Here is a 13,261-nt window from a genome sequence, read left to right as displayed (position 1 = left end):
ATCATCGCATACAATTTAAAACACATCCGGGCGCGATTAGGCACGTTAGCAGGAAACATACTCAGTGTCTGCATGGTGTATGTACAAGGGCACACTATCACCTACGTGCCAGCAGTATGGCTTGTGTACCACGTTCGTTGTCTGCTAGTAATCTCGGATCAATACGTATAATTGACCGTATGCTCTCCCATCCCCGTCTGTGAATGCGTTGCTTGAAGAGATCACTCTTTGCTTTACCAGGGGCTGGGCGGTCTTGAAAGTTGCTACAATCCACACCCATGCAGAGTTTTAAACCTGCGTATTCGGGAGAACATAGTAAACAGCCTACAAACTTCATAACAAGTTCAGACTACAGCGTAGCTAATAGGTATCTTGTGAGAGTTGCTGTGATCTACACCTTTGATGGAAACTTGCCTAATTGGGACTATCGGTATGCCCACAGGGTAGAGGGGCAGCATGTGGGATGTAGAAAGTTGCTGCAATCTATGGCCTTTCTTCAATTACCTGTTTGGGAAGGTTCTCGATGTGAGACGACATGGAAGGAAGGCGGAAGCAGAACTTTGCTGATACGCTAGTCTGACGAACCTGGGGAGCCGCACAATATGAACCATACCACCAAGCAAACATGAGTCAAAAGAGTTACATTAGAAATACACTACCACCCACAAGATCTAACGTCCAAGCACATAGCACCTCGCAACTAATCCAAAAACGCTCCTAAACTCCAGCGCTTTTCAAATGTCATCCTAGCAGTTCCACCACATCATCTATTTCTTCCCATTCCCATTTCCATTTCCGTTACCCACACCCAAGCATTTTCCCGCGTCTTCCAGTTCGCCAAACACTCTCTTCTCAAGCTCACTTAACGCATCCTCACCCTGGCCCTTCCTGCTGCTCAGCATCTCCAACTCCCGCTCATCGATCGCTACAATGCGTTCACGCAGCGCGCTCTTACGGTTCAACCAGCTCTCGACATCTTCCTTGATGTTCTCCTTATCCCAGTCTAGGAGTGCGACGTCGTTTGCCTGAATACCCAGTTTAGGGCCTTGCTTGCGGACGTTTTCCAGAATACTGGATATGAGCGACAAAGAGTGCACTTCCGAAGCGACGGCAAGCGTAATCTTCTGGGTAGCCGAGGTGCGGGACGAGGGATTTGAATTTATGCTTAGAGCCGAGCGGGCGAGTTGTTCTGGGAACTGGTTCAAGAAAGATGAGATTTCCGCTGCAATGGGCGGGCCGACTGAAAGCAAAAGGTTGAGGCAGAGCGGTAGGATGCCTTTTGTCCAGATACTGTACATGCGTGATGGATTGTCGAAAGGACCCATGCCGTTGACGCGACGGTAGTAGTTCATGATGTTTGCGGTGTTGAGTTGACTGAGTATGCCTTCTACAGCCATGGTTTCTGCCAAAGCCTGGATGCTTGACAGGGAGAGCAGAAACAGTACGCTGAGTTCACCGTAGATGGGGTCGTCGATGCCATTGTGGGATATCGTTAGACGGTCAGCCCATGAGAAGAGGCTGGTGGCGTAGCGCACGGTGTTGCTGTTGGCGAAGAGGAGAGCTGCCTGTTGTTGCCACTTTGACATCTCTGGTATCGCAATGATGCGTTGGAGGAGTGCAGTGAGAAGGGCAAAGTCCGATGGCGAGACGGATGTAGGTTCAGCGTGAAGTTGGTTGGCAAGGCTGCGGAAGCCCTTTGCAACCGTGTCGGAAAGAATCTCAAGGAGCTGGGTTGAGATGGGCTCGGCGTATTTGTTGTGGCTTGTAGGCATAGTGCCCCGGAAGGAAGAGCGGAAGGATGCGTCATCGGAAGTATCTGTATCTTCGATAAGATGGAAGTGAAGGGCAAGGTAGAGGATTCGTAGCAAGGATCGGTAGTAGTGCACCGCGTCGGTCGAGAATACGTTCTCGAAGTCAGGCGTGGAGGTACGAATCGCGTTCCACACTGGAGCGAGTAATTGACGTGCCTCATTCGTTCGTACCTTTGCCTCAACCAGCTTCTTCAACAGTGCAAAGGCCAGATCTGCTCGCAGAACCATGAGCTGGCCAAACAATGCTTCCGGGAGATTCGATTGTTCGTTGGCGACCATGCACTTGTGGATGACGCCAACGAGTACCTTGACTATACGCTCGTCCTTGGCTACGACTTGGCTCAACTCCAGAGCCAGCAGCTTCCAGCCTTGAAGTAGTAGAACCTGAGATTCAACCAGGCCGAGGTTGTAGTTGGCTTTCTCAACTTCAGCTGCGAAACCAGTGCCTTCTCTGGGACCTGTCCACTTGCTATTGAATCCCAAAAGCCGCTGGGCAAGGTCGATGTCGTAGAAGAATGCCCGCCCGAAGGTCTCTGGGTACAGTGTGGTTCGCTTGATGTTGCCTAGCGTGACACCAGGGTATTGTTTCTCCAGGTTTTGCTTAAGATAACCATGCAGGGAAGTACTGTAGGACGGTAGATCCAAAGCAGTGTCTTCCAAGTACGTCAGGCTTGGCACAACATCTTTGAGCACGGTGATATCGCCCACTTGCCGTGAGTGGTGCAGGTACATGGCGATGACTTCGCAGGCTAACGATGCGAACCTGTTTTGGAATGAGCGTTCGAGGGTCTCGTTGTTGTTGCTCATCTTCGGTTGCTTGGGCTGCTTTGCCATCCACTTCATGAAAGCGAGCAGTTTCTGGATCAGATCTTTGCGTTGTCGGAGGTCACCCATTGCCCATGACCAATTGTTTTGCGCTGACGAGACAAACTCGAGCATAGCGGTGTATAAAGGCCATGAAAGGCCACCCGCTTCTTGGTCTGGTAGAGCCATGCTTGAGAGTGCGTCGAGCGCTCGCGTAAGTAGGGCTTTGTTCCTTGAATCGTGAGTCGCGTCTTTCTTGGAACGAATGGACTCGCGAGGCGTGCTACCAGTAAGCAGATATAAGGAGAACCACTGCTGTTTGCATGTTACTACGGCTGAAAGCAAGTTCCAGACGTTGGTCTGAATATCCACTATTTGTAAAGGCTCATCGAGCTGCGAGAGTACGCTCAAGAAGTTCTTCGCAGTCCGTGGTCCGAGATGACCGAGTAGTGAGGGCGGTTCTTGCTGCTCAATCTGTTTCCGTACATACTGCTTAAGGTCTCCGTCTGTCATCGTTGAGTCATCTTGTCCGGCGACACGGACGGCACCACGAACAAGAGCTTCCAACAGCAGCACGACCTGCGACTTCCATTTGTCACTGGTTGCGTACAGTCGTGCCAGTAATGGCGTAGCTTTAAAGAGTTGTTGCTCCAAGTGTGTCCAGGGTTTGTTCAAGAGTACGGCAACCCGGACAAGGATGTCAGCGAAAGCCAGAGTAGTCTGCGTCTGTAGCATCCACAATGCACTCGAAGTCGTGAGCAACGTGGTGTCGCTGGGACTGACCCCAGTGATCAGGGAGGTCATCAGCGGGTTTGTCGGAAGATCTGCGCCAGCCTGTGTAAGGTATAGCTGCGTGATGTACTCGGCGATAGGCGCGATGGATTTGGCGAGCTTAGCGGATAGTTTCGGTTCGTCGTCTACGCTGTACGCGAGGTTTAATATCGTCGTGAAAACTTCGCAGATGGCGATGTTGATCTCGGGCCGATGGTTGGGATGAGAATATTTCCAGTTCAACGAGTTCTCGTATATGCTAGCAAGGGTTCGACCGAATGTAAAGAGTATTGTGCTCATGATCTTATCCGAGGTTCCGCTTTCTGAAGGAGCAGCAGCATTGAAGCGGCTGAGTGCTCTCGTTGGGACTTTGCGCGAGACTGATCGCTCGACTGCATCTTTAACGAGACCCTTGTAGAGTCGGATACAGCCAATAAGGAAGTCATATCGTCCTAGAACCATTTCAGTGCCAATGAGGATAGTCGCTAAGCTGCCATTTCCGTCGCCTTCGAGCAATCTACTCCTGGCGAGCCAGGGCCATACTCTGTGTGGAGAAACAATAATCAAAGCCTCTAAGAAGTGAGTGCAGTTGACCAACAGCTCTAAACACGCCTCGTTGCTTGGCTCCTGGCAGAGGTGCAGGAGCTCCTCCTCGAAGATGGCGAGCACGAGATTGACGGTATCCTGGCTGCCCTCAGCACCGATGCCAATCGCCTCCAGGAGCTCAGTCGAACAAACGCCCTCAGAAGCATGTAGAGAAGAATGCATCAAATCAGCGAAGAGTCCGATGATCTCGATGACACTTTCGCGAGAGGCAGGCTGCTGCGTGGCAGTCTCAACCTTGGTGCTCCCTACAGGGTATGTGGAGAGAAGTTCGACTAAGTATGACAACGTAGAGTGCTGATGATGCCAAACCGCCACGTATGGGGAAGCATTGTCATCAACGATGATTCCTTCTGTCCCGGCAGGTATTCCAGATAGTCCATCAGACTGTGTCGAAGTGCCAGAGGTCAGCAATCGACGTTGTCCACGGAAGCTCGAAGATACTCCAGACGAGAAAAGCGGAAGGTTGCCCGTGAGTTCGACCCAGTTGGCGTTCTCCTCCTCGCGCGTCAACGCATAGTCCCTAAACCCATCTGGAAGTTGTTGCATAAGTCGATTGTGGTTTCCAAGCTTTTCGATGAATGTAGGCAAGCCGTTCTGCATCGTCTTGTCGCCACGGGTCAATGCGCTACAGAACTTCAGGAAAGGTGTCATCTCGTAGGGGTAGCGTAGCCGAGCTTCATTGAGCAGCAGTGGTCGAAGGACATATTCATCTTCCAGGAAATACGCAACAATCGGGTCAGCATGGCGAGATATGTCGCCGTTCTCCCATCTGCGGAAAGAGTTGTCGCCAGTCAGAATTGTGTATGTCGTTACTATCAAGTCCGGGCTGTACGCGACAATGTCACTACCAACAGCAGCGCGAATAAGCTGAAGAAATAGCAGACGAATCCTGTCTTGTGATATCTGATCAATCGGTGTTCCGAATGCAGGCAAACTGGTTTGGACCAACTGGTTGACAATAGCCAAGACACCCACTGCTGAGCTGACGTTAGCAAGCTCCTCGTAAGGCATTTTGCCATCGAAGAGCTCATGGGTTTCGAGTCTGGCAACGACCAAAGCAGCCTCCTCAAGCGGGGAAGTTTGAGGTTCTGGGTTTCCGGTGTTATTTGACGATTCAAGCAGACGATCACGCTCTTGTTCCTCGTAACTCGCACGACTTGTGAGCTTCCAGGTAAGGATTGCCCAGGCAAATGTCGGTGGTGTAGCTGGGCTAGCACCCAGCAGCTTGGCTTCTCCGAATATGGTAGTGATGCTCTCTACAACAGCAGTGTTGAGAATGTAGGATGAGGAGGCCCATGTATTGCAGTCGCCGGACTCAAGATCGTCCATGATTTTGTCTACCTTCAAGATAGTCAAAGACATAAGGGAAGTCAGCAGTTGTATGACTGGAATGAGAGGTTCCTGGCGAGCTGTGACTGCAGGAAACTCGCGGAAAAAGCCGCGGAAGCTGAAGGCCTTGAGCCAGTCTTCGATAGTAGCCGCAGGAAGGAAGTCCTTGGCAACCAAATCTGCGTGCACCAGGGCGAGATGCAGGATGTGCAGCATCTCTGTGGTTTGCGCAACGACCCATTTCTCCGAGGCAGCTTCCAGTATAGAATCGTCGACGTTCCAGCCATAACCGGTGTCCAGGGAGTCACACCTCTTGGAGAATGCTTTCAGGCACTCGTCTAGCGCCTTTCCACCTGTAGGTCCATCTTGTGCCGCTGCAATGGCCTGCCCAAGCTCTTCAATCCAACCGGCACCAATGCTAAGGTAGTCGTTACCGTAGATGGTCTGGCTACGCAAGTTTGATGCGCAACCCCATGAAACGAGAAGCTGGCTTATTCGGATGATGGAAGCGCATGTAGAATGGTAGACGTCGAGAATGTGGAGGCGACGCTGGTCCTTTGCGTCGAGATGCGCCGTCTTGGAGGCGAGCGGTGAGGCTAGGATGGATGAGTTCGGGACGAAAGTCGAGGCTCCTAGGTTTCCCATTCCAGCGGCTTCCTGCACGCTGAGGGCCTCCTCTTCGGTGAGTCCACTCAACAGTTGTGCAGTCGGCCTGCCCTGCCACTCTTGGACAACCAATTGCAGCGCTGCATATTCTGATATTTGCGCCTCTTTGGCCAGCCACAGACTGTCTTCCTTTATTTCTTCTACATTGTAGTGCTCGCTCTGGGGCGGTGTGATCTTGATGGGCGCTGTGTTGGTCTCGAACTTGCTCTTCTCTTGCGACGACGGGTCGGCGAAGGGCTTCCATGGGTGGCTGAGGATATCTTTGTTATCGGTGGAGGTGAGGAAGGCGCGTAGGGCTTCGCTTTTAGACGCGGTTTCGGGGTCGCAGAGGGCGCGATATGCGATATCCCAGGTTCTAGTACTGTCAGCCAGTTTCTTGCGTTGAATGCAGGTAAACATACACAAGCTGCTGCTCGCCTTTGAGGCACTTGCCCAGGTCGAACTCGGGGGATTGGATGGGGGCCATGGTTGCGCTGCGGTGCGCGAGTAGAGTGTCAGCTAACCAAAGGCCATGAAGGTGCTGGATGGGCGTGGGGTGGTGTTGCCGAATGTTTGGCGTGAATGTCTACGAAAGTCGCGAAAGCCAAAGCTCACGCGAAAGTCGAGCTAGTACGTGCAGGGATCATCACAAGGGCTCTTTCTTTGCGGACACTTCAGAACACGACATCGCATGCTTCTCGCTACAAGACACATCTGTGCAAGACCCATTCCATCGCTGTTGCATCTCCGTCTTGTGAGATTTGCATCTCGTGGTCTTGCACCTGAGGTTGCAGTACTCGCCCCAGCCAAGTGCAGTCCCAATATCCTACTAGCAGCTGGATATGTAGAGAAAACGACTCTTCCTGAATACCAAGAGCATGAGCATGTCTTTTCGTATGCAAAGTATTGCCCGGTCGCCCATATTGATGCGTCCACGTCCATGTACCGTCTGTCGCACTAAGCCTCGATCCATGCCACCTCCGTGTTAACTCCGCATCCTCAATATCTGAATAGTGCATCATTGAGTCACCCCGCTACCCTGGTACCTAGACATTCGTTCCTTTTCTACGTTCCTGTCACCAAGTCCACACACGTTTCTCGGCGCGGGCTCCGTTCATCGGCATCTAATATACTCACGACTGCCTCGCCGTCAAAGGACCGGCAATCTTCCTGTCATTTTACCGCCGCAAAGTTACCCAGACGAAGCTATATAGCAGCCACCGGACTCCAAAGGCGCCATTCGCGCAAGAAACCACTCACCATGCCTGCCCTCGCATTGATTGACCATTCGCCCAACAACCCCACCCCCTCTCCACCAATACCGACCGCTTCCAACGTTATACTCATTGACAACTACGACTCCTTCACCTGGAACGTGTATCAATACCTCGTCTTCGAAGGCGCGACCGTGACTGTATACCGAAACGATGAGATCACTGTCGAAGAGTTGATCGCAAAGAATCCTACCCAGCTGGTAATCAGTCCCGGACCGGGACATCCAGAGCGCGATGCAGGCATTAGCAATGCGGCTATCAAGCACTATAGCGGCAAGATTCCAATCTTCGGCGTGTGCATGGGAGAGTGAGTCGTCCTGATTGTTTGTGTCATACGGCATATCACCGCAAGCATTGTTGCAGCTCTCTTTGTAGGGCGGGAAGAGGAATTGAAGGTGTATGAGCGCACAATAGGCGGGGCAGTGCTAACGCGGCGCAGACAGTGCATCTTCTATAGCTACGGCGGTACGGTAGACGTGACAGGCCAGGTCTTGCACGGAAAAACATCGCCTCTCAAACACGACGGCAAAGGCGTCTTTGCAGGCGTCTCGCAGAATGTCCCCGTCACACGCTATCATTCGCTCGCTGGCACCCACGGAACGCTCCCTGACTGCCTCGAGGTCACCGCTACGATACCCGCGAACGAAGACGCCGAAGTGAAGGAAGTCATTATGGGTGTGCGACACAAGGAATACGTTATGGAGGGTGTGCAGTTTCACCCAGAGAGTATCTTGACCGAAGATGGTCGCCTCATGGTGAGGAACTTCCTCAAGATGCAAGGAGGTACCTGGGCCGAGAACGAGCGGTTACAGAAGGAGGCACATGCTCAGGCAGTCGGAGCTGCTGCTAACGGTACAAATGGCGCAAAGAAGGACAAGCAGACATCCATACTGGAGAAGATCTACGACCACCGTAGGGCCTCTGTCGCGGAACAGAAGAAGATCCCATCCCAACGGCCTAGCGACCTACAAGCTTCGTACGACCTTAACCTAGCACCTCCTCAGATCAACTTCCCAGAGCGTCTCAGGCAATCTCCGTTCCGACTATCGCTCATGGCTGAGATCAAGCGCGCATCGCCCTCCAAAGGCATAATCTCCTTGTCTGCGTGCGCTCCTGCCCAAGCAAGGCTTTACGCAAAGGCCGGCGCAAGCACCATCTCCGTCCTCACGGAGCCGGAGTGGTTCAAGGGAAGCATCGACGACCTCAAAGCAGTTCGTCAAAGTTTGGAAGGCATGCCAAACCGTCCTGCTGTCCTGCGCAAGGAATTCATCTTCGAGGAGTATCAGATCTTGGAAGCTAGACTCGCAGGTGCCGATACTGTATTGCTCATCGTCAAGATGCTTGACGAGGCAGTGCTGAAGAAGCTCTACGACTACTCCAGATCACTTGGAATGGAGCCCCTAGTCGAGGTCCAAAACGCAGAAGAAACGGAGATCGCCGTCAAGCTGGGCGCGCAAGTCATTGGTGTGAACAATCGCAATCTTGTCAATTTCGAGGTCGACATGGAGACCACTAATCGACTAATCAACATGGTTCCAAAAGAGACAATTTTGTGTGCGCTCAGCGGTATCGCTGGACCCAAAGATGTCGAACCATACATCAAGAGCGGAGTCGGTGCAGTCTTGGTGGGTGAAGCGTTGATGCGCGCATCTGACACTGCTCAGTTCATTGCTGAGCTCTTGGGTGGCTCATCTACAAAGAAGGCGCAAACAGCCTCAAGCCCGATGGTAAAGATCTGCGGAACTCGGAGTGCAGAGGCCGCAAAGGCTGCAGTCGAGGCAGGAGCTGATCTCATCGGCATGATACTGGCGCCAGGAACCAAGCGAACAGTGACAGCGGAGACAGCACTTGCCATCTCGGAAATGGTACACAAGACTAAAAAGCCGATTGTCTCAAAGTCGGGGCTGCTTGCTGATTCAAAGGCTGCGTCTGATTTCTTTGAGCACGGCGCATCGCGGTTGGTATCAAACGACAGTCGTGCGCTTCTTGTAGGAGTTTTCCGAAACCAATCACTGGAATATGTGCTCGAGCAGCAGCGATTGCTCAGCCTAGACGTTGTACAATTTCATGGTCAAGAGCCACTAGAGTGGGCAAAGCTGGTTCCTGTACCTGTTCTGCGAGCTTTTAACCCGCAAAACCTTGGAATCGGCTCAAGAGGTTATCACGCTCTACCACTCCTGGATGCAGGCTCTGGAGGTTCAGGCCAGCAACTGGATCTCTCCGACGTCAAAGCGGTGTTCGCAAAAGACGATGGGATCAAGGTCATATTAGCAGGTGGGCTGAACCCTGACAACGTACAGTCTATGCTCGCTGGACTCGACGAGTACCGGGATCGCGTTCACGCTGTGGATGTCAGCAGCGGTGTCGAAGAAGACGGACAGCAAAGTCTAGACAAGATACGCGCCTTCATAAAGGCAGCTAAGAACCAGCAATAGGCATCAGAATGAATGTCTAAAATACTACTTCTAAAACGGGAGCTGGAATTCATCAAATACAACGCACTTTGTTCACAGCCTCATGGTATCTCCTTGAATGATTTACGTTCTTCTTTAGGTCTTCTCTTCATCTAAGAATCACATGTTACGGGAAGGATGGGCTGCGTCTCTAGAGACAGCGGTCTGCAAAGGCGCCGCGATCAGTGCCTCTTACCTCGCGAAGACAGCCGCATGGCCCGAGCAAACGCTATATCACATAGACTGCTGCGTGTCACCAAAAGGTAAGATCAGCCCGCCTCGCGCCAGTTCTTGAACCCCGATCCGGATATCACAAAACCTTTTTCTCGTTCGCCATCGAGTTTACATACGAATACTCCTACGTCCCACATCAGCGACGATACCAGAATGGGTATTCTAGACAAGCTAACTATTGCCCTTGTTGGCACACTCCCTCACGATGCTAAGCAGATGAGAAGCTGGATCGAGCGAAACGGCGGTAAATACTCTGCTAAGATCACCAAGAGCGTCACCCACCTCATCGCCAGCAAAGAAGCATACAAGCAGCCCGCCGATGCTGTTCAACAAGCCACCGACTTAGGCATCCATGTAGTCAGCTATGACTGGTTCGACGACTCTCTCCAGGGGAGGAGGAAGCTGAGTGCTAAGAAATATACCTGGACGGTGTTGACGAAAGAGAGGAGAAAGAAGAAAGAGCTCAAAAGGCTGGGTACCTTGTCAGATGGCAGTAAGTTCAGGAAAGGATGCGAGAAGATCAAGGAGTTAACTGGATCAGGTACGTCAAAGAAATCTGCTGTTGTTAAGCCCAGGAAGAGCAAGAGTTTCTTTTTCTCTACCTCTTCTTTGGTGGTCCCACCAACTCCTTTCGTATCTGCAAAAGAGGATCTCTTGCGTAGGAGGGCAGAACGGGAGAGTGCTCCAATCGAAACTATCAATGACTTCACAAGCCCAGCCAACCGATCTCCGAGCTCTTCCGTTCCAAACCCCAAGCCTATTTGTTCATCCCTCAAGAAAGTACCACAAGCTAAAATTTCTCATTGGAAAGAGGACTATCACTACTACCAAGACGTCACGGGCTTTGAGTACAAGATCGTCCTTGTACGTGGCGGCGAGTCTTCAATGGCGAACTACCACATCGGACTCTTGGAGAGTCACACGAAGCCGCATGTGTACTGGGCACTTGTGCAGTACAAGCCTGCCAAAGTTCCACCAGTGAACGACGACGGTTCACACCAACACGTCCAGCATCCTGAAGCCACCCGCCTCCTCTCTCTCGTCACCAAACCTACACCAGTCCCAGAACTCCCTTACAACGGCGAACTATGCCCACGGAACAGCGATTTCGCAACTGCCTCCCGCTCTTTCCGTCACGCGTTCCGTGACCTCACCCTCCTCTCTTGGGAAGAGCGTTTCGACACTAACAAAACCCTGCAAAAGGCGCGCGCCCAACACCTTAACATCGAACCTTTTTGGTACGGAAAACCTAAAATGGGCATGCCGATGGGAATGCTACCGCAAGCGATGGGTTTGTTGACTGGGGAAGTAAGTGGTTTAGAAGTCCGTGGCGATATTGATGATGGGTATGTCCGTGGTGCTTCAAACCTACCGTCCATCAGCGCTCCCCTAACCACGTATGGTATTATCGGTGGCTCTATTCACCATGACGCCGAAGAGTTGCGGAAACACGAGGTGGCTCGTATGCAAAAGATCAAGGACAGGGAGGAAGTCGAGAGGAGATCGAGGGGCCAACCTAGAGGAATGGGCGTCAACCATAACAGGCCTATGTTCAATGGAGCGATGGGTAGGCCGACGGTTGATGCATATGGTCAGCGTATCAATTATGGCAGCAATGGAGATTATACGAAGTATACGGTACCGATGCCGGTAGGTGGTGGAGGGAGTAATAGGGGATTTGTGGCACCGGAGTTTGCGCATTTGTTAGGTGGTGGAAGGAGGAGGGCGTATACCCCGTTTCCAAGTGAGAGAGATGGTTGAATTGGGTGATGGGCGACAGGAGGTGATGCCTAGATTGGTGGATAGGTTTTAGTTTTTCTGTGTGTCTAGCATCCTGCGATCTCTTACACTGGCTATGGTGGTTGAAAGGATTCTGGAAAGACATTAGGGTCAGGGGCGTTGGGCGGTGATCGGCCATGTTTGGCCTTCAACATCCAGTATAATATTTAGCGTGAGTCGCAGTTCTGACATGAGTGCCTTCTGATTGATGGGACCCCATTGCGCATGTTGGTGACTCGCATCATGGTGCTGAGATGACTTGACGGCAGAAAGTGGACTAGACTGACCGCGAGGTATGTATAGGCCTTGTCCCCAATTCTGATTTCGCTAACTTCGCAGGCGAGTAGCTGTATTAAACAGATGGTGTACGAACGACTCAAAGCCTGGATGAAAGGGCAAGCAAACGGCGAACTACCTTAAAGTATCATCTACTACAGAGGTACTGCAAAGCATACCCATTACTTCATCCTTGAAGATAGTATCCCAGGAGGTCTTACGCTCAAAGAATTCTTGAGCTGACTCACAGAATCTGCTACTCATATGTCCGCGCTCTCTGCACTGTGTCCTACGCCTCGCCAAGCTACTACGCTGACAGATTGTGCGACCGGAGTCGGATGTATATCCGGGACTATGCCATAAGAACGACCAGCGGCTCGAAGATGAACTTCAACAGAAAGAGAAGGAGCTTCGTACCGAGAAGGTGCGTAATGTACTGATCGAATCAACGCCGGAGATTGAGAAGAAGGACTGGAACAGCAAGAAGGAGAAGGCTGATTAGAAGAATATCAAGGAGAAGCTGGCGGAATTGGTGTTCAAGAAGATAAAGACAGGCTTCTACAAGTTCGAAGAATAGGATCGGATGAATCCTTGGGATCCGAATCTGGACGATACTATGTTTTGGGCGTAAGCAGTGGACATGGTAGGTGTTGCATAGATGGCTTTGTCCACTTTCGGAGGGGAGAATTAGTAGAATTACTGTCTGTCGTTACAGGGAGAGACTGTTCATTATTCGTTGTATATGTTTTCTTTTTCTTATCCTACATGATTACTTAACGCGCACAACGAAAAGTGAACTTTTGCCATTGACGCTTGTCGAAAAGGGTCGTTGTTGCGAACGGATGCCTTAGAACGCAGGCGCAGCGCTGACACTGCAGTATGCTGGTAGGCGCAGTCATAGGCGCAAGCTCGCACGATCGTCTCTTTTGAGTACACGGGTATCATTTCGCACTTGATTATAGGCATTGAGTATCCGTTGAGCGCGGGAGTTCATAAGCGGCATCTGACATTACCTCATTCGGCGTATTGCCTTGGGCGACAAGACCGAGAGCTAGGTACGCTGAAGCCTCGTACATACCTGGGTATGTTCCATGGGCTTAGGCGCGAACAACACACAATATTGGAAGCATGAAAGCATATAATGAGGAAGCTCAAAATTCGGCTGCCTTGCTCTGCAGCACGATGGCGATGGAGACGATGATGCTGCGCCTCGCGGGAGAGCACGCTAGAGCCACGCGATCATGGCCGGCGATGACTAAGGGCGTGTCTTGCCCGTTCT

At 51.7% G+C, this 13,261-nt stretch overlaps 3 protein-coding genes across 3 annotated transcripts; 2 read left to right on the top strand and 1 right to left on the bottom strand.

Annotated features, from left to right (window-relative positions):
• Positions 1 to 767: 767 nt before the first annotated feature.
• On the bottom strand, positions 768 to 6,453 carry J4E82_003184 (uncharacterized protein; the record flags this gene model as incomplete). The annotated part of the gene is made up of 2 exons (XM_051729473.1): positions 768 to 6,342; positions 6,389 to 6,453. 2 exons carry the CDS (start codon positions 6,451 to 6,453, stop codon positions 768 to 770), a joined length of 5,640 nt encoding a protein of 1,879 aa, XP_051590857.1.
• Positions 6,454 to 7,227: 774 nt separating this feature from the next.
• On the top strand, positions 7,228 to 9,675 carry TRP1 (bifunctional tryptophan synthase trp1; the record flags this gene model as incomplete). The annotated part of the gene is made up of 2 exons (XM_051729472.1): positions 7,228 to 7,547; positions 7,680 to 9,675. 2 exons carry the CDS (start codon positions 7,228 to 7,230, stop codon positions 9,673 to 9,675), a joined length of 2,316 nt encoding a protein of 771 aa, XP_051590856.1.
• A 405-nt stretch (positions 9,676 to 10,080) lies between these two features.
• J4E82_003182 (uncharacterized protein) lies at positions 10,081 to 12,484 on the top strand (the record flags this gene model as incomplete). The annotated part of the gene is made up of 2 exons (XM_051729471.1): positions 10,081 to 11,577; positions 12,302 to 12,484. 2 exons carry the CDS (start codon positions 10,081 to 10,083, stop codon positions 12,482 to 12,484), a joined length of 1,680 nt encoding a protein of 559 aa, XP_051590855.1.
• Positions 12,485 to 13,261: the final 777 nt, after the last annotated feature.

The sequence above is a fragment of the Alternaria postmessia genome (assembly GCF_024291825.1).
Source record: "Alternaria postmessia strain BMP 2775 chromosome Unknown scaffold_13, whole genome shotgun sequence".
NCBI classification, from domain to species: domain Eukaryota; kingdom Fungi; phylum Ascomycota; class Dothideomycetes; order Pleosporales; family Pleosporaceae; genus Alternaria; species Alternaria postmessia.
Note: the sequence above shows the minus strand (reverse complement) of the source record. Positions and strands in the feature narration are given on the sequence as shown.